General features: G+C 37.8%; 1 protein-coding gene across 2 annotated transcripts; it reads right to left on the bottom strand.

Annotated features, from left to right (window-relative positions):
* Positions 1 to 15,759: 15,759 nt before the first annotated feature.
* Positions 15,760 to 26,897, bottom strand: LOC146001304 (hemolymph lipopolysaccharide-binding protein-like). Of its 2 annotated transcripts, none has more exons than XM_083138612.1 (4): positions 26,795 to 26,897; positions 21,052 to 21,153; positions 19,360 to 19,623; positions 15,760 to 15,981 (listed from the first exon to the last, which is right to left on the bottom strand). In XM_083138612.1, exons 2-4 carry the CDS (start codon positions 21,131 to 21,133, stop codon positions 15,812 to 15,814), a joined length of 516 nt encoding a protein of 171 aa, XP_082994738.1. In that variant the 5' UTR covers positions 21,134 to 21,153; positions 26,795 to 26,897; the 3' UTR covers positions 15,760 to 15,811. The 2 variants fall into 2 exon arrangements, with proteins under 2 accessions (XP_082994738.1, XP_082994737.1); XM_083138611.1 differs by having other exon boundaries at positions 21,052 to 21,156; positions 26,795 to 26,895.
* Between the last annotated feature and the right edge of the window lie 212 nt (positions 26,898 to 27,109).

Raw genomic sequence — 27,109 nt, 5'->3', positions numbered from 1 at the left:
ACTTGTTTGCAAAATTGAAAATAACGGTTTTCTTAGAAATGTTGAAAACCTGAAAATAACTAATTGTGTTTAAAGGCTTTCTGCCTGCACCCAACTAAAATTTCATAATGATTGGACAAACATTTTTTGATTTACAGAATTTCAAAAATACTGATCGTTTGCAAAACTAAAAAACTGTTCTTTCTTTGTTCTCACGACGATAAAAAATAGAAGGCATACTCGAAAGAAAATTGACTAGCATAGATTAACGTAGAATTGAATAAGCTTAATTTTGATGTAACTCGTTTTTATGTAGGTCTAATGGTAATTTTTAATTGGAGTCCACACTCCAGTATCTATAATTTTTAATCCGACAGTAGGTGTAGACATTGAGCGCAATGGTGTTCGATATTTTCAGAATGCATATCTACAGGTAACTGCTACAAAGAAATGTACTCTCTACATGTGAAGCTAGGCCTTTGGCCATACAGTGAAATAGTACAAAAAAGAAAAGAAAAACAGTAGTCTGAAGCGGAAGGCTAGGACAGGAATAGAATGGTGACGTTTTTATGTTTTTATGGTACAACACGTATGGTATGTGCGGTTGAGCACTTGAAAGCTATGCAGTGCAATGAGCTATCAATCCCTCCTTGAACCATTTATATATTTATTTTTGCAAAGAGATTTGTTGTGAATAACTTTGCATTCGTCCCATTTTTAATAATCGGTAACAGTATCATGGAAACTAACATAGTTTATTTAGTGGCCTAATGGACATTCACTTAAAGAAAGCCTCTCCTGGCGCAGTGGCAGCTTCATTGCCTTGTAATCAAGGGGTCCCGAGTTCAATTCCCAGTGGAGGCACATAGTGGTTTGAATCCCACTTTAAATTGTAGGCCCAATCCCAGTAGCCTTACTGTGCATAAAGTGGACTTAAAACACCAACTAAATTCATCATTCAATCAACAAAATAAAAATAAAAATGAGATACCTATATCCTGAAAGACTCGATTCCCTGCAATACATTATGAGTGTTGCCTAACTCTACAGCAAATTCAAGATGGAGCTTGACTGGTGCATCATGAATTTGCCACCATCTAGCGGCGAGATATGGAACTACAGGGAACAACTGCAAGAAATAAAACCTTGCGACTTTACTCGTTCAACTAATGTGCTGTGTCACTTAGTTTAGCTAACATTTTTTTTGCACCACATTTTTTAACGTGTTACCCGACTTAATATACACCCTGTACATACAATGAGCGAATTATATGTTAAAGCTAAATGTATGAGGAAAACGAAGTAACATGGAGAATAGGCAAGTGACCACATCTGTGTCAAAGGGCGCTGCCCAGAATCCACCGCTGATGCCCGCTTTGTCTCAGGTATTTCAGCGGGGCCAACCACAGCTTTCACAATGTTAAACCATGACGTCATTATTTTACACAGGCCTCTAGAGCTGGTGAGGCTGGTGAATCAAAATGACGTCGTCTGCTTTATTCTGATTCTTGATATCCGTTGTATAGAGGCAATAATACAGAATATCACGCCGGTTTTGTTACACTAGCGGTGAATAAACTGAATGTAGACATAAACTGTCGACAGTTTAATTAGTACAGCTCCTTCACACAATAGTATTCCGATGCATCAAAACAAGCGTCCATGTTCTGATGAAACTGGAAAGCGCAGTATAGAAATTTACATTTACCGATGACAGTTACGATCAAATATTACAATTGAAACATTCACCAAGAAATTCCAAGATAAAGCTCCAATCACTGAAACTGAATTCCCTAAATTTTTGCACAATTCTAAGCAATTGTGGACAAATCTCTACAAACCTCCTCTTTTCCTCCTATTATTATGCAACTTATCGATCTATTAGATTACTCATTTCGGAACCCGTGGATGCTGAGGACTATTTGTGTGAGTGTTTTCGGACGGAGCGACATCGCTGGGGAGTTCCCCCGCAATCATCATCAATTATTCTTTAACTGGGAAAGTGGCCAAGAGAGAAAACCACTTCGTAAGTGGATGGGATCAACCTGCCATAATAACTTCTGTTGCCTGCCGAAAATCCTCTGTAAGAACGGATTATTTTCCAGCTAAGGGAAAAGTTACTTATTTTACCTCAGAATTACTGAACAGTGACTATCGGTTTTTGGAAAGTACTTTTTACACACGCAAAACTTTTAACGATAGTTAATGTGTATTTTGTTCCGTAACTTACTACTTACATTTAATGTTTGTTGCTGTAAATTTTGTTCTTCAATTAAATGAAAGTATTTTTCCTTTCTTCGACATGTGCGCTTAACCAGAGAAAGAAACTACGTTTAGAGTAGTTACCGTTGCCGAAACAGAGAGAGAGAGTGAGAGATACAAACTAAGATAAATAGAGAGAGATAACATATTTCTCACTCTCTCTCTCTCTCTCTCTCTCTCTCTCTCTCTCTCTCTCTCTCTCTCTCTTCTGAGAAAGATGAAGAGATAAATTAATACAAATTACCCATATCTTCCTTATTCATTATATATTCTTTATTTATCTCTCCTTATATCTTGTTGTCTCATTTTCTTTCTCTCTTTCTTTCTACCTATTTCCTTTTCTCTATATTTCTTTCCCTCCCTTTCTCTTTCACTTTCTCTCTCTCATTCTCTTTCTATCTCTTTATTTATCTCTCTGGCTGTCTTTCTCCTTTTCTATTTTCCTTTCTCTCTCTTGCTTTCTCCCTATTTACGATTCTCTCTCTCTGTCTTTAACTTCCTTTCTCTCTCTCTTTCTTTACATTGTTGAGGGTTTGTTTTCAAGCAAAACATTTCACTTGTCGCCCGTCGCTTCGGTCTTACGTTGTTTTCAATTACGTGCACCGTCTAGATACAATCATAGTTCACCTCATACCTGTATAATTCCAATCAGGCAGAGGTAACACTAAGCCAGGGTGGGAGTCAGATATACTAAGTACGTCTTGGCGACGGGACACATACATTCGCACTTTCATGTTGGATACAACACAAGAGGAGTGGACATCAAAACAATACAGAATTCTCGGATTGGGAAAAATGTCTTCCCTCATAGGAAACCAGACGTAGGCATTTTCGTTCATTCTTCCTCACCCTCAGCCTTAGGATTCGCCCTCGCCCTCACCCTCATACGCTATCACTCTCACGACTTGGCCTTGCCATCACCCTCATACACCCTTACCCCGATAAGTCTTCCGAAGATGAGGATAAGGTCTGCTCTCATGAGCATCGCCCTTCGGAGGGTGATCACCTTTGTTTGAGACTACCAGAATACCGAACTCCAAGGCTGTTCCACAGCATGACGTGATCAAACATCAGGTCTAAAACCATAACATTCCCTGCGACCAGGAAATACATTGACTGAACATTTATATAGGAGATATACAATGATTAAAGGACTTGCTGATATATATTTTTATCCTTGTTATTTTTTGTTTCAGGGAGAAATGAAGAGCGCCCTACAAGAAGAAGACAATATGAACGGTTACTAGTCTGTGGAACTAAACTTCAACATGGCTTTCTAATATGAGGCTATGTATTTTCTGTCAGTCTGTAAATTTCTCTGAATAAACTAAATTAATATCATAAATACTGGCGTTTTATCGTAAAAATTAGGACGTAATATGAGAACAATATTTTTCCTGCATCTTTATTGCATTTTATTTGATATGTTTTACTGATATGATGAAATTGATGAAGGGACATTACACCCATGTCCAGGCCGGCGATTCGAACCTAGGAACCCTGCGTCGTAGCGCGCTGTGTTACCCACTCCGGCATCGGGGTTAGCTGATGTACCTTTGAAAGTTTCTCCAATATCGATAGGGAACATGACATCGATTGCTGTCTTTCATTTCCATACAGACTCTCCCATCATAATGTACTGCGCGTTTAGCTGTTATAGAATAGGTATATCATTAACCAAATTTTGAGCTTCTATCTGCGTAAGCTTCCGAGATACTGATAATTGAAACCAGGCATATTTTTTATTTATTGATTTGGTTTATTTTACTTTGCATTCCTGTCACTTTTGTGTAACCGCGATGATAAGGATGAGTGATGATATGATGACGTTGATGAAGGGATATACAAAGGACATCCATGGCCAGGCGGGATTCGAACCCAGGACCCCTTGTGTTGCAGCGCCACTCCGCCACATAGGTCGACCACAGGCAGATGATTAATTGATTGATTTATTTTATTTTACTTCTCGTTTTGTGCCCCTTGGCTAATTTGCGTAGATGGAGAGGATGAGTGATAAAATGATCAAATTGATGAATGGACATTCACAAACAACCAAGCCCGAGTGGGATTCGAACCCGGGACCTTTAGCATCGCAGCGCTGCTAACCACTCTGTCACAGGGTCCGGCTCCAGGCAGATGAAAACGAGCAGCGTGTAATTGAATTCTTTAGATTTTTCATGATTATTTCCATGACACTGACTACTTTCAAACCTCGTTAGAAAAATACAGTAATGGAATTTGAAATCATTGTAGAAAAATTATGGGAATCTCATTACTTGGAAATAATTGAATACAAACAAACTGTTTTTTAGTCAAATATTATTGTGAAACAATAAATTCATCTCGTGATCTAGTGAACAATTTTAATATTTTTGGTCAAGGGTGGTTGGAAATAATCATCAGTGAAGGAATGAGTAGCTGGAGCAGACGCTGTAAATTTTTAATTTTAATTTAAAATTGACTTTGTGTTAGAGTGCCCCGAGGGTTGGACCATTCCATGTTCGAGTCCTAGTATGGTCGACACACGAGCATTCTTTGTTGAGTATTGATTCATCAATTTCATTTAATGGTAATTCATTCTCCCCGGTTCAATATGCCTTAATAGAGAGAAAAGTGATGTAAAATGATTACGTGTTGCGAGCGCACGTGTATCGAGCGCACGGTATTTGGAGAGCACACATAATCTCTTCTGTGTTCATCGAGCTCACATGAAGGTCACATAACTGAGTCACCCTAGTACGGCGAGCGGATAGGGACAGCATTAGCACCTTGGGAAATACATGCTAACATCACCAAACCTAGCCTGCCTAACCTATCCATGTATGTATATATTTGCTTAAGTTGACAAAATTTTAACTGCTAACATAATTACATGCTTATTTCAGCTATTATATGCCTGCGTGGATAGGTTAGGCAGGTCAGGTGTGGTTCTGTTAGGATGTATTTCCCAGTTGCTAATGCTGTCCCTAGCCGCTCGTACACTAGCATATCCAAGGTGGTGCAGGCGAGGAGGAGATTGAAATTTATAAAGTGGGTTCATTCTTGCAAAGTATTTGTAGTGAGAAAGTCCTGGTTCAGAGCGCTTTGATTTTGTGTAGTTTTCAAATGGAAGTAATGAACAATTACAAGAGTAAACCTAGTCTTCTGCTCGATGGATATCAGTACCGTGTTGGCCGTCAAACTGAAAACATTATCCACAGGCGGTGTGTGAAGGAAACGGCAACTCAAATGCAAGGGTTGAGTGAACGTCATGAACAACGATGTTTTGGAATGTAAACCTCACTAATGTGTGCCAAACGTTGCTGAGTCGGAAGTAGAGAAAGACAGGTATAAGTGCAAGAAAAGAGCCAGAGAGGACCTTTTGACCCCAGTCAACGCCATCTACAAGAAAGAGTTTGATAAACTGTTCAACAGGGCATACGAATTGGTCACCGAATTTCCTAGATACAAGAACGTGAAAGGCAATCTGTGGCAAGAACCCACAAGAGCTCTGGGGTCTACGCAAAATCAGGCCGACAGTTCCGAAATTTCATTCAATGAGGAGATGCTGCGACTTTCCGACGGGACGAGCTTCCTTATGTTCGACATAACTCTGGATAATGGAAAGAAATGCATGATATTTGGATGTGACAGTGGCAGAAAGTTATTACAATCCACATACTTTTTCTTAGACAAATCGACGTACGTGCAACTATTTGAAGCGTTAAAACGTCGGGGTTGGTCTCCGAATTCGTTAAATTAGACTGTGAGACTTTATTTCTCAATCACAATCACCAAGTCACAGGAGAAGTCTATCAAGTACTGCGGAGTATATTTAAGATCACTATGTTTCTCCCACGGTCAACTTTATGTTGCTTCCTCAAGGGAGGGTTCACCATCATTCTTGCCCCTGGAGGAGAAACGAAAAATATTCTCAAACCGCTGTGGAAGAATTCAACCAGCAGCAGCCTAGCAATCGCCTACCTACCGGTAGCGGTATCAAGCGCTACACCAATTTGCCCGTGGAATTCGCGTGGCTGGACGACGTTCGTAAACCCGTGGACCGATTGCTAGTCATCGCAGCAGAAGAAAGGGCCAGGAACAGAAACTTTTACATCAAGGACATGGTCGTTTCCAAACTAACTCGCTTCATTGTCAACGAACCGAAAGGCATCGGGTACCTGATCATGATCGTCAACATCTTGTCCTCAGGATTCTGGAAGCAGGAGGACGGGAAGGGACTGGTTAACGACATCATCAGCAAATTGCCTTTCGAAATGCATATTCCGGGCTACCAATACTACGATACCGGCGGGAGTCAACCCCTTGGATGCCGCCTGCAAGGAACATGATATTACGTACCGGGACAACAGGAATCTCGCAGCAAGGTACAAGGCCGACAGGCAGTTGGAGCATCGAGTTTTTCGGAGGGTGGTGAGCAGAGACGCGGGTCTGGGTGAAAGACTCGCCACTCTGGGAACAACTATGGCAATGCACACGAGAAGAAAACTCGGTTGTGGTTTGTAACGAAAGTGTATTTATTTCATTTCAATAAAAACAAATCAAAACTCTGCAATGAATCTCTCATTCTTTACATCATAAACGAACCTTTCCCTGCAATCAGGACCACGCTGCATAGGGTATTGTCGGGGATTGCCTCTTGGAAATCCACGACAATCTTGATGCTCGTGCAGTTGCTGATCACCACCTGCTTGCGTTTCGTTGTGTTTATCGCGTACATCAGACGTCCCTGGATAAACTCCGCTGGGGTGTAGTACATGTCGGTGGATCCTTCCATGGTAACTCTCTTGAACGCGGTGCAAGCTTCGTACAACTTCAAGTAATAATCTTGCGCAAGGTTGAAGTTCTCTCTGGGGAAAAAGTTCGTAACTTTGCAGTTTTCGAACATACTCGAATCCGCGTTCTGACTGCCGTCGAGACCGATTTGGAACACGGCCACCACACAGTAGGGCATGTCTTACTGGATGCTGTTGAACTGCGTCGTCACGTCGAACTCGAAGTATCGCCCGAACACCATCCTCTGCAAGAATTTGTACATCTGAAACTCGAACGGGATGTTCGGATTCTTCAGTATTCCGGTTTTGATTTTCTTTGCGTGATTAGCTTTGTACTCGACGATCAGCATGCGAAGTTCCATGGATTTTTTCACGCATTTCCCCTCCACGGTTCCCGTAGCGGTTGCGTACTTCCATCGCAGAAACAAGTTATTATAGTTGGGCGGTCTTTTGAAAGTGATCGTCAGACCGCCCTTCCAATTGATATCCTTGTAGTCGGAAAATAATCCGTAGAGGAGTCGCAGCGGGAACAGCACGGTGTTGAGTTTCCCACCCGCCGCTTAGTAATACGAACTCTCGTGCTTCGGTAGCGTCTTGGTCGCCACGATGCTCGAAGTTAGTCCGGGGTTATCCATCCTGTCGATGACGGTGCCGTGCTTTCTCACTTCCACCTGAGAGAAGAGGTGGGGGACGAAATTGTCTATCAACTTAATGTTATATCTTGCGGAGTAAGCTGCACCTTCGTCCGTGGTGACAATTTCGAATTTGATGTAGAGGATTATCCAAAAAAACAATGTATAAATATAAAACAATATTTAAGATTTAATTAAATTGTCTAAAGACAAGAAATAACTAAAATAACTGAAATAGTCTACAAGATTATGTTCCCGGAAACCGTTCATAATGATAAAATGCATGATATCCTTACACAATTGCTAACAAGGTAAAAGTTACGTCATTGGTGTAAAAAAGATTCCTTCTGGAAAGAAGAATGGAAGTAAACAGGCGTGACATGAGCAAATATTGACAGTTCTGGATGGAGATTGTAGAAAACAGGAGAATGAAGGAGCGAGGAACTGCAGGAAGAGCAAACACCCCTGTCGATAGTCCCTGGCGAGAATTGAGCAAGGTGGCCAGCGAATGGGGCACGCGGATAATTGTTAAATTATTCAAGGTCAAAGTTAGCATAAATTGCCCTTTTTGAGCCCGCTTAGCTATACTAAACCTTCCTTAACTCCCCTATTTCGTCTAGGAAGCTCAAATAAAGCTTATTGTACAGGAAATTGAATAAGCTTTCCAGTGATATATAACAAGCCTACCTTTGGATAGAAACATAATTTTGTCACGTGACCTTAACTTTTGACCTTGAATATCTCAAAACATGTCCTCACCAAAAATCGTGAAAAAAATATATTTGGTCCCTCATACCATACTCTAAAACATATCAAAAAATCATTCTGAGACTGCAATGGGATCAGAAGATACAAAATAATATGTGTAACTATGTGACTGATAAAAGCCCCATTACATGAACTATGAAGAGTCAAATGTCCCTTAACACCCCCTACAAAATGTGAAGGAGTTATCCTGGGTATAATTGGTCATGAAAGAAATAGGTTAGGCACAGGAAGATCCCTAGCCGTGTGTGTCAAGCGCAGATCCGGCATATTGTTGACCGCCATATTGAATTCAACTCAAAAATTTCAAAGGAAAGGGGGTTATGTGATATATCAAATCAGGCTAGAATTTCACGAGAAATGAAGTGACGAAGGTTTATCCAACATATATTTAACCAGCAAAAATTTATTACTGCATGCTTGTAACCATTTTCTCCTTTTCGAGGTGTTAAAAACAAAGCATTGGAATGCTCCTAACGTGTTAGGAACTCATCGAGATCACGCTGACATCTTGGGAGAGAAAGAAGTATACGCACCATTGCATATGATTTTAATCAGCTACATTCACCAAATAGTTGAATAGTGAAGAATATTGGGAAAAGTATCTCAAACAATTACGTGACACTTCCTTTGGAATGAAAAATTCTTCAGTGACGAGGCAAATTTTTATGTTCACGGTGAAGTTAATAAAAATAATATGCAATACCTGTGATTTGCTCAGTCGAATGGTTGTTGCTGGTAAGCTAATTATGTGGTATAATGTATGGCTAACGGAAATGGTTGGTCCATATTCAACAACGGAACCTTAAATGGTGAGGGCTTCTTGGATTTGTTAAGTGAACAGGTTTTTTCACCCTTGCTTACGGGATATGGCAGTTTTCGAGAGTTTTGAAACAGGACAGAGTGTGACCACACTATGTAGACATTTTCGCAATTTCTTCATGGTAATTTTCTAGGTAGATTGATGGGCACACGGGGAACTATTAAAAGGCCTGCACATTCCTCAGATCTAACATCTTAATAGGACTTTTACCTTCAGAAACATTTGAAGAGAATGTTGCATGCACTAAAAGTCCCTGATATTGACCATCTGAGAGAAGGCATAGTTGCTGCTTGCGATGTTGTTGCACATGCCACATTACCAAATGTTCTATGCGAGTGTGAGAGACGTCAACGAGTGTGCTCACAGGAACATTGACAACATTATAATGTGCATATATCGTAAGTGAAAGATATGTGTATAACTTTTTGCTGGCGTAAGATACGTTGGAAAATCCTTCGTCACTTCATTTCTCGTGAAATTCTAGCCTGATTTGATATATCACATAACCCCCTATCCTTTGAAATTTTTGCGTTGAATCCAATATGGCGGTCAACAATATGCCGGATCTGAGCTTGACACACACGGCTAGGGATCTTCCTGTGCCTAACCTATTTCATTCATGACCAATTACACCCAGGATGAATCCTTTACATTTTGTAGGGAGTGTTAAGGGACATTTGACTCTTCATAGTTCATGTAATGGGGCTTTTATCAGTCACATAGTTACACATATTATTTTGTATCTTCTGATCCCATTGCAGTCTCAGAATGATTTTTTGATATGTTTTAGAGTATGGCATGAGGGACCAAATATATTTTTTTCACGATTTTTGGTGAGGACATGTTTTGAGATATTCAAGGTCAAAAGTTAAGGTCACGTGACAAAATTATATTTTTATCCAAAGGTAGGCTTGTTATATACCAGTGGAAAGCTTGTTCAATTCCCTGTACAATAAGCTTTATGTGAGCTTCCTAGGCGAAATAGGGGCGGAGTTACAGCACATTTAGTATAGCTAAGCGGGATCAAAAAGGGCAAGTTATGCTAACTTTGACCTTGAATAATTTAACAATTACAAGACGCACGAAACTAAAAATTTTTATACTTACTAAGTTCCATGCATAGTTTCAATTCCCCAAATTTCATGAAAATTGGAGATGGTCAGGTCAAAGGCTGTGTTGATTTCGCATGGAATGACTCCTCAGTGTTTTATTTAAAAACGCAACAACTGATTAAGTCTTATAGTGCCTAAAATACCCTATTTTGCTTGTAAGAACCTATTTTAGCTTTATGTTCCTAACTCAAATCTTTATTTAGGTTTTTATATATGTTTAAGGTTTTATATTATTTGTACATTACACAGGTGTATTTGTTCTGTTTGGTAATGAAAAAAATCAGTGATTAATTCGTTTGATTGAAACATACTCCCTCCCTCTAAGTCCATAATGTTTTTTGAAACTCAAACAAAACAAAACTTCTGGCAGTCCAAAATGCAAACATCTGATCCGCTTACGTTTGGTGCTTTCTAGCATTCAAATTTTCACCATTGACTAAGCATCTGTTTAAAGATCGTTTTCAGCATATATGATGATCCTAATAGATAAAAGGCGGGATTTTGTCTGAGGATAATGCAAAAAAATTGTTATGTATTGTGTAGGAAATTATTCATAATTAACTTATAATATCGATAAGTAACTTTTACTAACAGTACAAGTATTAGTATTACAATAATTAGTGGATCATTTTCAAACTGATGAATAGAAATGAAAATTTGGTTAGATAATTAATATTTTTGATGGTTATATATCTATTAAAATTTTTCGCTGTTCCTTTGAAATTTTGTCTTTAATAATTGTACATAATTAGTATTTTTCAGGATCTTTGAACCATTTTAAGTTTTTTGGAACCTACTTCAGGATTTTTCTAGTTTAATTTAACATTTTTAGAACCTATTTTAGGATTCTTAGAACCTATTTTAGAATTATTAGAACCTATTTTAGGATTTTTAGAACCTATTTTAAAAATCAAAAAGTACATTTTTTTAGACCCTAAAATACGAGGTCTAGTTATCACATCGCACTACGACGCCAAGGGTCCCAGGTTCGAATCACGGGATCTTTGTGAGTGTCCCTTCATAAATTGAATCATATCATCACACGTCCTCATCTTCGTGATTAGCCTGAACAGCCAGAAAAGCGAAGTAAATTAAAAGAACGTGCAATGGTAGCGTCGTCGCCTTGTAATCAAGGGGTTCCGGGTTCGATATCCGATGGATGCAAATTGTGGTTCGGATCCAACTTTAAACTGTATGTCCAATCCTTAATGTGTATAAATTGGACTCAAAACACCAATTCAATCAATCAGTGAATAAAATAAACCAAATCAATAAATAAACAACAATAATTCCATTGTACGTACATTAATGTTTTTTTAGAAACTCACTTCGAATGTGTAGCAAGGGCACAAGGCTTACGATTTAGACAGCACCGGACTTTTATAATATAAATAGTATATATTACACTTTTCCGTGGAGTGTGTTATGAACATTACATTCTCTGCTATATATACACACATACCTAGGACCTGCTCTTTTACTCTTTTGATGTTCAGGTTAAATATATATACTTTTTTATTCCTATGTAATTCTGCTACTTTTATATGTGTTAGTTAGTCAGTTATAGCTCTGCTTACATAGATATTTTTATATCTTTATTTTGTTACTCTTATGTTTCTCTACGTAACATAGTGTTGTATAGTGTGACGCAATTTGAAAGAACTGCACAACAAAATGTATGTACAAAACGTTCGAGAAAAAAACGTGGAGGAATTACGTTTTAAAAGTTGAAAGTGTGGATCACATCTCACAAAAGGTATCAAAAATGGTAGGAAAAGTAATTAAGAGATTGAAGTACTTTAATTGTCATACATTCACATCGTTCTTTAGCACTTACATACCAGCTGGTTATAACCCTCTGGAGTACTTTCGTAGTTTCAGAATGCACTTAAACTTGGTGCAGCTGTTATGGAGACCATGGGGAAGCAATGGAAGCGAATGCTGACGAAATAAATATTTCGAATTTTCACTACTAGGTGGAAATGTGTCGTTTGAAATCTTGCGCACAGTGAACCCCGGCGAACACTTTACGCGACCATGTATAACAATTAGTTACATTTTCAAATGGTCGTTCACGTTCAGGGCGTGCATACTGCTGTACTGACATAATATTTGCATGCCGACTTCTGGTCTCTGTTATTTCAGCACTACATTTTCATCTGGTGGTAACAATTTCAACTATTTATTTTGCCATCGGCATTCCCTTCCCCACGATCTCCATTGCCAAGTTTCACCGCTATCCGTTGCTTAGAACAGACTCCAAAGGGCTATGAGTATGTGAGCTTTAATAATAATGCGTCATGTCCACCAGGTTGTTTGCAATTGTTGTTTTGACAAATGTTATCGCTCTGTGGGAACGGAATTGGGTGACGATGCATGGCTTTTTTTTAATTGTTAGTAACTTAGAGGAAAATATGCCATACAAAATTGGAAATCATATTTCCGCGGGTTATATGTTAGAAGCACCTGTTACACAGCAGAAACTTGTCCGTTTGACATTTTTCTATATTTTTGTACGAGGGAAAATACATTTATAATTTTCAGCATTGAGGAATTTATATCATCGTTTCCTTCTCTTGGCAATGTTAAGTGGAATTCTGCTTTAATCCATTTTGTCGACTGTCTTCCAGAGACTCTGAGACTTCTCAGCCAATCAATCGTGAATTTTTAAGTTAATGATGATGAAACTCGCCCAAGTCTGATTAATTTAAGTAAAATGCTATCTTTTACAAAAGACGTCTGATAAAGAGGAGAAATTCTTCTCTACGTTCATCAAATATTGTTTCATTAAAGAAGAAGGTTGCTAGACAATTGTTGCTATGAAAAATATATTTGTAGCATTTCAAGTTAAGAACAAAAGTCTCTCGAATCTCTATTAGATTACATGATATTAACTATGGCCTTTTCGAAAGGCATTTCGTTTTGTAGATGTACATGTCACATGTACATTGGGATTGCTTTGAAAGATCTCAGTTCTTCCAAAGGTAGTAAATGAAACATTGGTTTGGAAAAATATGTATGTACGTTTGTTCCAAAAGTGAAATATGAAGTAAAATACCTATTTAATATCTCATTTTTGATAATCTGATTTTATGAAACAAAAATACTGGAAATGGAAACAAAATGTTCGTATATTACATTAATTTACGTTACATCCAAAACTAATTACACATATGGTTTGTACTACATGTACATATGAGCTTATAAATTTTACTTCGCTTTGTTAACATATTCACAATGCTATTGAAACATAAAAACATGTCTTCTCTAGGTTTGGTGAATATAAATATGTGTAAAATTATTAACAACTACTATGTTTTCACTTAATTTTATTTGATCTCGTGCCTCGTGTACTGCTTCTATTTTAAGTACTTCTCTAGCCATCAGGTGAACAATATTATTTTTTGTCGGTGCTGGTAATACAACCCAAGGCCTGATGTGATTTACTGCAAATCTGATCAGCTTACCAAATACTCTAAACTCTGGAATATTTACAAATATATGTACACAAAACTCTAAACTTAAGTTCTTGTGATAACAGGTGGAAGAACACGCTAAATATTAATGCAGTCTTAAATATAGAATAGTTTTTTTTTCTAAACAAGCATTTACATTGGATGATACATTGCGTGCAATCTGTTTAAGTATATACCGTCTACAGGTCAACAGTAAGCGTATCATGTGTTGTAATATTTGCCAGAAACTAGTCAACTGTAACGGTGCAACGAAGTTTTAGTTTAGCAACTTTCGTCATTCGTGGGTGTTCCAGAAAATTTTCTCACACGCGTTGTCTGCCTGCTGGCAAACAAGCGGGTAAGCAGAATTCTCGCAAGAGACTGAAGTCCTCAGGATTATAACTACGGAACGGATATTAAGGTGCAGCACCTTTCCAAAAATTTGTTATTTTCATACCGTTCATTTGAGATATGTATTTCAGGACATGATATAAAGTAACATGAACAAACTTGGTTGCACCTTTTTGCACCTTTTCTTGGGATTAGCACATTTGTCTACTTTTTACCCCCTCTTTGATACTTCAGCACACATTTCCATCCTTTTGTTTCATGAATTGTTAAAAAAATTGGACAGAAAAATAAATTATTCTCACTTTTCCTGATAGTCTCATCTTGTAGAGCAGAACGAGAGCTATAAAATGGTAATATATAATCATTTCAGTCTCAAAAGTTCCCAAGATAATGTAGCAAAACCTATCCGGCACAGTTCTCTATGCGCGCGGCATTATATACGGAAGGTGAAGAAAAATAGAGCATTGAATAAATACATTTTATCAGCACATTTTTTGCATCTTTTTTAAATCATTTTCAGAACATTTTTTCCTCTTTCCCGACCATAATTTTACACCTTAAAACCATTTCCCTAATTATAACTTTAGGTCGTATCAGGCGTATATGAAGGAGAGTCACATCACTCTATCGCGCACGTTGATTGGGCAGATACTGTGAGGTGGTAATCCATAATCTGGATTACCACGTCACGGTTATGTAAATTTCCATCCACTATTAGTATTTATCTTGTCCTATTTCACTGTAATAGAAAGATCACCAAAGTAAGAACGTGCATCATGTAAATGTTTGGAACGTTAAATTGAGAACAGGCTAATATGTTTCGTATTTACATTGACGCAAGCGGAGATAAATCTGGAGGAATGCATCATTTTGCATCCGGGGAGTTATCCGGGACATTTCCCAGGTGGAAATTAAGTAACAAAAGATAGCATATGCTCGAGAATAGTAATGCACGAAACAGAATTATTAACATAAATATTTGTTGTGTTTTTTATTTCAATTTGTATTTTTGAGTCGCTTTTTCTTCCACCTTTTGGATAATCGCACAGAAGAGGTTGAGTGATGTTCAGGTAATATTGATGAAGGAACACTCACAAAGAACATCAACGCCAAGACCGGACTCGATCCAGGAAACTTCGGTGCTGGCTGTCGTTTTGCTCTTCAACGTTTTGATGAAATGGACGAGTGTTGTTCTACGAGTGGACTAGTGACGTAGTGGACTCCAGAACTAACATAATTTAAACCACAGAAACAGGAGCAACAAATGTTATAGAAGGAAAACACCTATACTCTATCTCGAGAATCTCTGGAACAAGGTCGCGCATAACGGCAGAAAAGATGAGAAAACGAGTGGGAGGAGCGAAGCGGATCACACTCCTGTAAACGGATTGTAGCTGCAGTTGATTCTCCCTCCACGAATTCCCGTTCCCTCTCACGTGTTCATTGGTTCAGTTCTCTCGAGTCACTATTTGCGCAGATACTTTATTTCCTTTGCTCTCTCCAGAGATTGCCGGACAGAGAATATGTTTGAATGAAAAACTTTCACTAATAATAATAGTTTCGGTAAGGTAATCCTATTGTCTTAATGAAATGAAAGTGGTAAGATGAACTGAGCAGGTATCTTTATTTTGTACAATTTTCTCGAAGTTTTATTTCTTTACTGACAGCAACTTCCAGTCTCATATCTTTCACAAATAAATGGAAATTCATATTCACAAAACGTGTCGGATATATACCCGTCTATATTGACTGCCACACACTCCATCCCTTCCACGTTGTCTGGTTCATCGGCTGACCATGTGAAGGCCGTGGAATACAGGTTTTGCCCTGCAGAATACATAATGACACAAATTTGCTTTCACCAAGAATTGGTCATGTAATGTACCTAATATAAGCATGTTACTAATTGGTTTCTTATATATATATATATATATATATATATATCGCAAAAACTCAATATGCTGACCAAGGCGTAAAATAAAAAAAAAAATTCTGCCTTGTCAGCATATTGAGTTTTTGGTTATCATGGAAACAACGCTTATTACCACTTCGATCTTGTGAAAACACCTATAACACATTTTTTCGTCCTTTTTAACATTCCTACTTACGTATTCTGCATTGCGGAACATTCTTTAGGGTGGAATTATGCTTTTCTCACGAAAGTAATAGCGGATAGCCCCAGAAATCATTAACGCATAGCCTAAAAACCATTCACGGATAGCCCCAAAAACAATTCACGGTAAGGTTAGTTAGGTTCCGTTAGGTTAGGTAAACATCGTTAAAAATTCATTTTTCTAGAAAGGAACATGAATTCGCTCTAAAGAGATTACACGATTGACGAACTTCGATAATGCTACAGAAACTGATTTCCGTGAGTAGTTTCTTCAGTAAAATTGAAGGAATCCGTTTTCACTAGATCGAAGTGTTACCCAACGCTTAATGGTGTTATCATATATCTTGCGCATGCACACAACATATTATCAAATTCGCAGAATTTTTTTTCTGTAACAAAGAATAGAGTCTGGATATGTAAACAGTACGTGGGGGACACTGCGCCACATTTGAACATCGTGATTTTTCAGGCAAAGAGAAGAAATTGTGCGGAGTTGACGTCAATGGAAGTAGATGTCAGACCTGTAGATGCGCTGACAGCCGGCAGTCGGATACTTTATCAGTTCATAAATATTTTGGGCGAGATAGTATGTCTAACATCTTGAAATGTAATTCTTCTCGTCAAAAGATGACAACCACGTAGAAGGTCAAGAGGTAAGTTTGGTTATAGAATACTATTGCTTGTATATGGAATTGTGTGTGCTACTATTCTGGAAAGTATATTCGAGTATCTATTAGTGTTTCTTTGGATCCGTGGATTTGTCTGTCATAGCACTTTGGGTGCCCTTTTTAACAGCATTCTTCGCGCACATTCGAACAGTGATCAAAGATCCCGTACGTTCATCATTAAAATATTAACTAGTGGATTTCACGCCATTTTAAATGGTAAAAAGTCCAGATAGTTCATGGATGACAGGAACTTCGTTTACAAAATTTCATGTGCATGGTAAGAATCATACTAGGTATATGCTGCAAACTTTTTCCTAATGGATATCCACAAGAGCTATCGCATTCTTGGCGCTATTCTGTTCGCAAAGAGAATTGACTAGTTCTAGTAACATTTCTCCCTCCGTGAACGAATCGAATCCCGGTACTAGATGCTGGCCAGATGGGAAATTAGAAGTGAAACCTACTAGTGGCGAATGACAGCAAATCTTAGAAAACACACCACATATTACCGATGGTTTGCTTAATGCATTTAACTTGAAACATGGTCACATATATACTAGAAGACTGCATTTGTATATTTTTCTACTAAAAAGTAATAAAACAAATTTGACTATGAAATGAATCAAAAATATTTTCAGTGTTCAAATGTGCTCCAGTCTCAGCAAGGCGTTTTGAATTAATAGAAGAGGGCAAGTTTAACATATGAATGGAATATTTTTTTTAAATTGTCTACTTTCGCTACCCCGATGTGATAGTTGTAATGTGTAGCGTTGTAATCAAGTGGTCTCTGGTTCTATCCCCAATGGATGTATGTACATTGTGATTCGAATCTCATTTCAAACTGTAGGTATAGTCTGAATTACCCTACCACTGCAAAAACAGGAGTTCAAACTTAACAAAAATAGGCAGGAGTTGACCCTCATAGTCATCGATTTTGATGATATTTGGTACACAGTTTGCTTTGCTCCAAAACTGATACCTGTGAAAGGATTTTGCTGAAATATGATTTTACGAAATACATGAGAGTTGTTCAAAATGTCATTTTTGAGCAAAAAGCTCTTTTCAATTAAGTATATCTACGGAACGAAAGAAGCCACAGGTTTTTGAGCTCATTGTAAAGAGGAAGGACTGTTGCTTATTATGAGATGATCAAATGTTGAAAGTTAGTAAAATTTGAACACTTAAATTTTACTATGTTTCAACATGTGATTATTTCATAATACGTAACAGTCCTTCCTCTTTATAACGAGCTCAAGAACTCTTCTGTATCTTTATGCGTTCCCGAGATTTAATTAATTGAAAAGAGCATGTTGCTCAAAAATGACATTTTGAACAACTCTCATGTATTTCGTAAAATCATATTTCAGCAAAATCCTTTCACAGGTATCAGTTTTTGAGCAAAGCAAACTGTGTACCAAATATCATCAAAATCGGTGACTATGAGGGTCAACTCCTGCCTGATTTGACATGGGATGACGAATGACAATGACAATGACGTGTGTGGGTGCGTGTGTGTGTGTATGAGGCGGTGAAGCTTTCGGTTGTTAGAGCTCTTGATTTTTGTCCGAGGTGTGCAAGGGGTCCGGGTTCTATCCCCGGAAGAAACTTCTGAAATTTATTTGGTGACCCAGCCTCGCGAGGACAGTTGGAAAGCTATTTAGAAGCAATTCAAGCAGACTCCTGCATAAGTAGCCAGGGAAGAACGGCGATGATATTTGATGCGCAGCCCACTTGCCATCCAATGAAATAGCCGTTTATCTGGTCGTGACCCTGAACGTTCTGTTGTGCACCGCGTTTAGTTCTGTTTTATACAGTCACATAATATACAAATATTGTAATATTGTAATAGTGTTGTAACTGGGATAAACTTTATATATATATTACTGTTAATTAATTGACCAGTAACATTATGCAATTATGTATTACTTATATCAAGAATATATATTGTAAGGGTAACATGAATGTAAACAGTCCATTGGAAAATGGAAGAAAAGTGCAGGGTTGTAGAGGGACCTCCACAAGAAAATCAAAACACATTAAAAAGGTACGAGAAAAATAAAAACTTCCTCATAGACAGTGGAAAATCTAAAAACTTTTTGTTAAAACACTGTCATCATCTCTAAAAAGGTATGATAAAGAGTTGGAAAGATTGAAAGTCTGCTTGAAGAAAGCAGAATCGACACATTACATAAAAATATGCCGAAACACACAAACAAATTCATATCGTGCCATAGTATTGTAACATACAAGCTATATTCCATTTTGTTTTTAACTAAAATTTTGTGAAATTATGATCAGCTTTCCAGCAAGAAATGTTAATTTACAAAGCTGTTTGATAGTAAGCATATTTGCACAACTACATAAATAAAAATCCTTTCCCTAACCTAAGTCTAAAAGCATACAACAAATGTGTAGGTAACTCACCTAATACAGTTTCGAATACTCCCTTGGTATTCCTACAATGGAGCCCAACGAATGTTCCTTTCCAACTTGCATTTGCTGGAAATTCTAGCAGCCATGTGATACTGCTGATATCCTTTTGTTCCTGCTCGGAATTGATGATAGCAAGATATGCCCCTTGGAGCGAACAAACAACGGATGCCTCGTCCCATGTCTTTGCATCATTGTGGTATATGTACTTCCCAACCGAATGTCCAGGTTCATATGTTACTCTCCTGTACGTAGGTCCTGTAATATTGAATAGGCAGAATATAGAAATAATGTATAGAATCGTGGTTAAACCTGCCAACTATATGTCACAAAATATAATTTCAACTATACTCTGGCCGACCCCTGGCGGAGTGGTGAGCACATCGCACTAAGAGGCCAGGTGTCCTGGGTTCGAATCCCTGCTTGGGTGTGGATGTTTGTGAGTGTCCATTCATCAATTTCATCATGTTAACACTCATCCCCATCTTCGCAAATTAGTCAAAAGTGGCACAAGAAGCAAGGTATAATAAAGGAAGTCAACAACTATACACTGTTCCATATATGTCTGTAGCAAGGCTGCACATAGCGTTAGCAAAGGAGAGAGAATCGAGTGGACAGAGCGAAGCAGTACACGCTGTTGCGAATGCTGGTAACTGCAGTTACTGCCCCCTCCACTCAATCTAGTTCCCTCTCACGTGTTCATTGGTGGAGACGTCTCGCGTTACTACTTGCGCAGATACATGTTTTCGTTCGCTTGCTCCAGAGATAGTTGGGACAGAATATACACCACGTCTCTCAGGCGTGTTACCTTATAAACCATTTGGAAACCGATCCCTGCCCCTTTTTTATCCGTCACAGATTTTGATATCGTAACACTTTCTGGAATGTCGTTGGAAGACACAAAAATCGTCTACAACATAACACAATGTCATATCCTTATCCGATTTATCTTTCAAAATGTGGTCATTTTCATCTTTAATCTTCGCTATATATTTACTTATTGTGTAGCAAATATTAGTATCCTATACGGGGTGTAAACGTGGAATACACCTTTCGCGATCAAATTATGTAAGTATACTTTGGACACAGGTTGTAAAGCGTTTTACAATTATTTTCAACTACATGATGCGTCTCTCAGGCGCAGTGGTCTTTCACTCATTATTAGACGATTAGAAGATAAGAAAATAGCTGTGGTATGGGGTGGGGGTACTTCGCTACTACCACTGGCTCAGGCGCCAGTTTTCTTTCACACCTCAGAAGCGTAGGGTGCAGTTGACAGGGTTAAGGGGGGGGGGGGGGGTTGCTTCGGCCGCTGAGATAAAGATTACACCAAACAAGCATAAAGAAAACATCAGGAAGAAGGGAAGGAAATGATATCTTTAAAAAATAGTTACTTCCGAGGCAACAAATAAATAAAAATATGTAAATTTGATCAAACTTCTAACTTTGGATATAGTTTTTATCTTTCCATAGAGTATATGTATTCTGAGATTATCCATATATCGTACAATTTTGAACAACTTTCCAGGAATAATGTATGTTTAGAAGACACCCTTGACGTAGCTAGAAACTACGAAACAATTTTATGTAATTCCATGCCCTCTATAACTTATATTATTATTATAACATTACGAAAGGTGTGTGTGCTTGTGTGAAGCTATTATTAGACATTTCCATATGCCATACCTTCAGATGTCTCCATTTCCTTCAGCAGAAGTCCTGAAGAAACGCATGATATCAATACAGCTAGAGCAATTAAATTCTTCATGCTTCCATTCACAAGTTTTTCTGCTAATAATGAAAGGATACACACGTAATGATTAATTCAACAAAATATGAAAGTACATGTAGTTATTGAAAGATAGCATTTATTTCTTTCCTGTCTTAATCTACATTTTTCTCAGAATAATAAATTGACTACAAAATACAAGGTACAATGCGGGACACGAAAATACGAACTTCAAGATCAAGCGCCTCCCCGCTTGCTTCTTCACTTCTCGCCAAGCGGCGTTGTTGCATTTGTAACTTCGCTTCGACACAAACGGGTGCAGTTCTCTAATGTCAGTGGTTTGATGTTTGATTGAATTTGATTTGATTTAGTTTATTTCACTTCGCTTTTGTATCATTGTTGTCTAATTGCAAAGATGGGGATGAATGATGATATGATGAAATTGATGAACGGACACTCACAAACACCCATGCCAAGGCCGGGATTCAAAGCCGAGACCCCTGGCGTCGTAGCGCGATGTGCTAACCACTTTGCCACGGGAGCCGGCATGTTTGATGTCAGTAAAGTGGGCTGTCACATTACAATTACACAGAGTGCTGATAACAATGAAAATATGCTATAACATATGTGTTCAACTTTTGTCAAACATTAGCTGATAATCCAGTAATCGCAAATGCTATTTATTTCAAACAAGTTCAAAAGCTAACTGGAGACGCTTGTGGGTAGAATGACTGTTCAAAGAATTAAAAGGGTCGTGAAGAAAATGAAGCCCGCTTCCATACGACATCGAATATAACCGGATTAGATGGGTTTCATAAGGAAGTAATGCGTGCGTTTCTTTTATTTTCTTTCTTCAATGTTTATGATCGTCGAGAATATTAACCCCGGAAAGCTAACAGGGGTTACCAGTAACCCCAGGGAGAATTTCAAGCATTACTAATTCTTAAAGTATAGAGTTGGCAAAGCTGATGTCTTATCTATACTTGCCATTGACTTTCGTTGTTATTTTAAACTGGATGAGATAACTGTTCATTGTTGGTGTTGTAAGCAGAGAGCTTTCAAATCGAGCAGTTTGGTGGTTGGGGTGGTGCGTAACCCCATGTGAGTGTTGCCGTTTGGATTTTTGCAGTAGGCCTTTTTTACGTTTCGTTGCAAAATTGGCAAAAATAACACAAAATTCTACTCCTACGTGTTCTAAACAGTTCAAACCGGCCGTGAGGACATCGGGCAATAACTTTGGAGATGTTGTGCAAGCTTGGTTGGACGAAGAAAATGACCATGATTCCGACAATGGAGGATCAGATTTTCAAGACAACGTTTCATGTTTTACTGAAGACAGTGATGAATTTAGTGCTGAAAGTGCGACTGACAGTCATGGTGATGAAATTTGTTCAAGTGATGTGTTAAAGGGCAGAAATGGGTATATGTGGGCACAGAAGGAACCAGCAAAAACACGCACTGTTCGGAGGAATATTGTGTGGCGAATACCGGGTCCGAAACATGCTGCAAAGCAAGTGAGTACGGGATGCGAGGCATGGAAGTTATTATTTGATCATACTATGATTAAAAGTGTAGTGTTGTTTACGAACAAAGAAATTGAAATAAGTAGTGCGAAATATGAACTTTAGGTAAATGGGGCTCACGTGTGACTCTGAAATATATGCTTTGATAGGTTTGTTATAGATTTATGGTTGCCTAAAAGATGGACACTTCACAACAAATGAAATGTTTTCATGCTTTGAACCAGAAATATGTAGAAGTATTATGTCTAAGGCACGTTTTGGGTTTATAATTACATGCATACGCTTTGACGATCAAGATACAAGAGATCCAGATGACAATTTTGCCCCGATTCGATAACTGTTGTCATCATTCCTTGCACATGATACTGAATATTACACATTGCTATTACACAATTATTATTGAATATTATATATGTGATAACTGTTGCAAGTTAACACCTACAGCAGTGATATGCAAAGTGAAATATTTCTAAGCTTAATATAATTTTTGTACGCGATAAATACTTTTCATAACCATTTAATATGTCTGTGGTTACCATTAAGCCCATGTAAGTGTTAATGATAGTAAAATTCATGTTAGTGATCCAGGGTTAAACTACTGAAAAGGTGAGACAGACTTGATTTAGCTGAATAAATAATCTGTGGAGTGTGACGATTGGCGAAAGTTCTTGATGGAGTTTCCTTCCTTTGCTTAAAAAAAATATAATTTTCGCAGTTATTTACCCCTTAACCAATACACCTAAAAAAAGCTACACTTAAGACATCCAGCCCTTTATCTTATTTTGTATGTACAGTCACGGACACTAGCGGCTTGTAACGATTCCATTGAAAGTCAATGTATTCATTACAAGCCGGTAGTGTCCGTGACTGTACATAAAAAGTTGGAAATACACAATACTTGTTCATGTTTGAAATATGTTTATTGGTAGTTGAAGCAACAATATGTTCATATGATAAAAAATATATTCGCACTGTAACACTGTAACAAATAGATATATCAAGGTGGCCGCGGTGGCTCAGTCGGTAACGCGTCTGACTACCATACTCAAGCTCCCGGGTTCGATCCCCGGCCGGTTCAATTCCGGGAACTTTTCTAACGTTGGAAGCGGCCCCGACATTCTCCGACTCCCAACCAGCGTCGAATGACATGGGTACCTGGGGGAAACCCTGGGGGTAAAGGCGGTCAGGGGCGTGATGCTGATCACATCACCCCTACTCACGACCGGATCAATAAAGTGTGGGGCGTTACCCCCACACCCCCTATACGCCTTCATGGCGTCGTTCTAAGCACAGGGGAGCACTTTACCTTTTTTTTTACAAATAGATATCTTTTGATAAATATATTTGCTTCATGACAAAATATGAATATATATAGAAATGACTGTATTTGAGAACTATATGCGTCATTCTCTGCAATCTTCATGTGTGAGATGTCCCAATATGCCAATTAATTATAAAATATTGAAATAAGATAAATAACACAACTACAGTTTGACCAAACCCTTACGACGAGAGGGCTGGTGTAGTACCTTTATTTAGGTGATTTTTCTCACTTTGAAAAACAATTCAGGAAATGTATACCGACTTTTACCACTAAAGAAATTAGATTTGTCAATCTTGCTGCTATATTAAGTTTCATCTACTTCTTCTTCTACATAGGCAGGTTCACCTTCATTATCATCTTTCTCTGAGCTTTCCCCTGTATCTCATTCATGTTCCCTAACCTCATATTCTTTCTCAGTACCACTGATAATTGTCAATATTTGTAAAGACATTATTCAAGATTGCATGGATGTCCTTTTCGTTCACAATCCTCGATTTAGCTTGGTCGATGTAAAAATAACGTTAACACGAAAATTAACACTAACGACATACCTGGGTCCAGGGGACCCAATGTTAGTTGCATTTGGCATATTTAGTAACCTCACAAGGTTAACCACTACACTGGCTTGAAGAGAACAAAGGGCTAGGAGGCCACTGCGCCAGTCACGGCATTGCTGCCAACCACTTCGTAATGCAAGGCAAAATACTTACTATACAAATACTGAGTACATTATTGTGTTCAGTATTTTTTCATTCACTAAGAGTTTCCATTGTCATTTTCTGCCATTTGATATATTTAAAGAATAGTATAAAATCCTAGGGAGAGAGCGTCAGTCCAACATGCCAACAGCGTTCTGGCTTCGCGAGGTGTGAGGCTGCATTTTCTTGTCCTGCAGTATAATAGAGCCTAAATTAATATGGCTCAAATCATATATTTGCAAGTCTCTGCGAGAATTGACAACTGAACCCCCACACCTCGAAATCTCAGTCATCTGGATGCTACACATTCTATAATGCAACGGAGAATAGACTAACTTAACCGTAAACATTTAAAGAAAAAAATGAATTATGAATTAAAATGTTGTAACCGCCCCAAGTTCATTTTCCAAAGACCCCATCTTTAAACCCTTTCATTGATTTCGCTTAATTTGAATTTGAATTTCAAATATACGGTGCGTCAGAAATAAGGCTATTTTGCACCCGTCAGGGTCCAGCCCCTTACCATAACAAAAATTACATAACTGTAATGCCGTAAACTAAAATATTAAGATATTCTTACTTGTGTTAAAAGTTGAGGCTCCAAAGGGGCACTCAGCACACATAAGGACAAAAAAACAGGACAATACACGGAATTATACTGGCCATAAGGCAAAATACTCTGCAAAATCCTGTCCAGGAATTATGATTTCGCTTAAGTAAAACTCTAAACCAACACTCACAGGTACTTTAGTTGCTACATAACAAAGCATTAGTTTACAATTTACGTAAATCTTTCGATACGGATTTATTAATCTCGGAAATTCAGTCTGATCAAATGCATGATAATTTCAGATCGAAAAATACCGAAAAAATATTTTCTTAGCCTGTTAAATTAAACATATTTGAAGCTAGTTAGAATGCAATACAAGACCAATCTCTACAAACATTACGATACTTTATGGCGATCATACTATTGGTGACTTGCAGTTGACCTTTCTTTACTCCACTAATAAACTACGAATTACATTGCAAAGTATTTTTTTTTTTTAATTTTGTTTTTATATTTGTCACTCAGGCGTTCCCTGCAATTACTGTGAGTGTCAGTTATTGTTCTCTAAAAAAATATAGACCCATTTATGATTTAAATTTCTCTGCAGCTTAAAGAAAGTGCTGTGGAAACTTGTAGATATGCAATATACACGAAAATCGTAGCAGGAGAATTACCAAAGAGGGTTTTATTTTTAACAACTCACAGAAATCACCACATCTTTCTCCGTAAATGTGCAGTTACAGAAGAAGTGAATTTTGAGATATTTGTGAATTTCGTTAAGTCATGAGGAACACCTCCCCACAATGAACCAGAATACAAATATCTAAAAGGTTTCGTTGTTGGTCAAGTGGTACATGGTTTCGTAATTTATCGTAAATGGAGTTTTAAAATGAATAATACAGTATGCAAGAACTAGGGTTACCTTATGAAGAATTCGTCAAGAAACTACATTAGCTATAAATTACAGGCACATGTATTTCTATGAAAAGTAGATTAGAACCACCTCTTGAGAAAATATGTCCTTGTTCGAATTATTTTAATGGAAGAAGTAGTAAATACGTCCTTAAAAAAATTGTAATTTGATGCACCCCTATTCGCTCTTAATTATCAGACTGTTATGATTATGGTTCCTTTCTGTTGTACAGAGTGTTTCGAAAGTCGGGCAAATTTTCAAATTCCCTCGAAAAGACACCGAAAGTTAGGAACATCAAAGATTGTATTTTATATGTAGGCTACATATATATACACACACACAATATTCGCACGTCATTCATTTCTACATAATGGAAAAAAGTAGTTTGGAATTATTAACATTTGCTTTTAAGTAAGAATGTTCCATCCCTTCGGACCAGTTTGAACTCTTCGTTTCAAGAACAGGCACATAGTAAACAGTAGTAGCATAAATTTCAAAATATCAGCAGAATCACAGACGGTGATTAGGGTGGCGTGGGGGGCAGTAAGGGGTACTTCTCGTTACTTTTTGCCTTGGAACTATGGCTCTTAATGCAAAAGCCTGATAAATTGATTAAATTCTGAGTTTGTATTATACATATTTTACACAAACAACACTGATCATTTTGCAACATAAAAGAAAAACACTTTTACCTTTCTATTTTCAATTCTGGTGAAGACTCCTAAGGTTTGATGGACTTTCTCTGTTCTGCAAGTTAAAGTACAAGTCTTGTGTATAACTGGAACTGCCAATAATATCTGTTGTATGATATATATATATATATATATATATATATCACATACAATAAAGTTGCCAGCTTATGAAATTTTTGAGCACGCTAATACGACGTAAATGTCATGTGGATTTAAAAAGAAATATTGTGAATTAATTCCTGTCATATATCTGTTTTCCATGACTTCATATCTTAATCTCTGTGATAACGGATGAGAATTGTGTACGCAAGTGAG

This window comes from Lepisma saccharinum, chromosome 17 (assembly GCF_977018435.1).
Source record: "Lepisma saccharinum chromosome 17, izLepSacc3.1, whole genome shotgun sequence".
Taxonomy (NCBI): Eukaryota; Metazoa; Arthropoda; class Insecta; order Zygentoma; family Lepismatidae; genus Lepisma; species Lepisma saccharinum.
The sequence above is the reverse complement of the archived record's forward strand: the minus strand, read 5'-3'. Positions and strand labels throughout refer to the sequence as shown.

Coding starts and splice junctions, on each gene's coding strand:
- LOC146001304 (XM_083138612.1), bottom strand. CDS start 21,133: ATGAAGAATTTAATTGCTCTAGCTGTATTGATATCATGCGTTTCTTCA. Junction 19,624..21,051: donor GGAAATGGAGACATCTGAAG/GTATGGCATATG, acceptor TCAATATTACAG/GACCTACGTACAGGAGAGTA. Junction 15,982..19,359: donor AGTATTCGAAACTGTATTAG/GTGAGTTACCTA, acceptor TGTATTCTGCAG/GGCAAAACCTGTATTCCACG.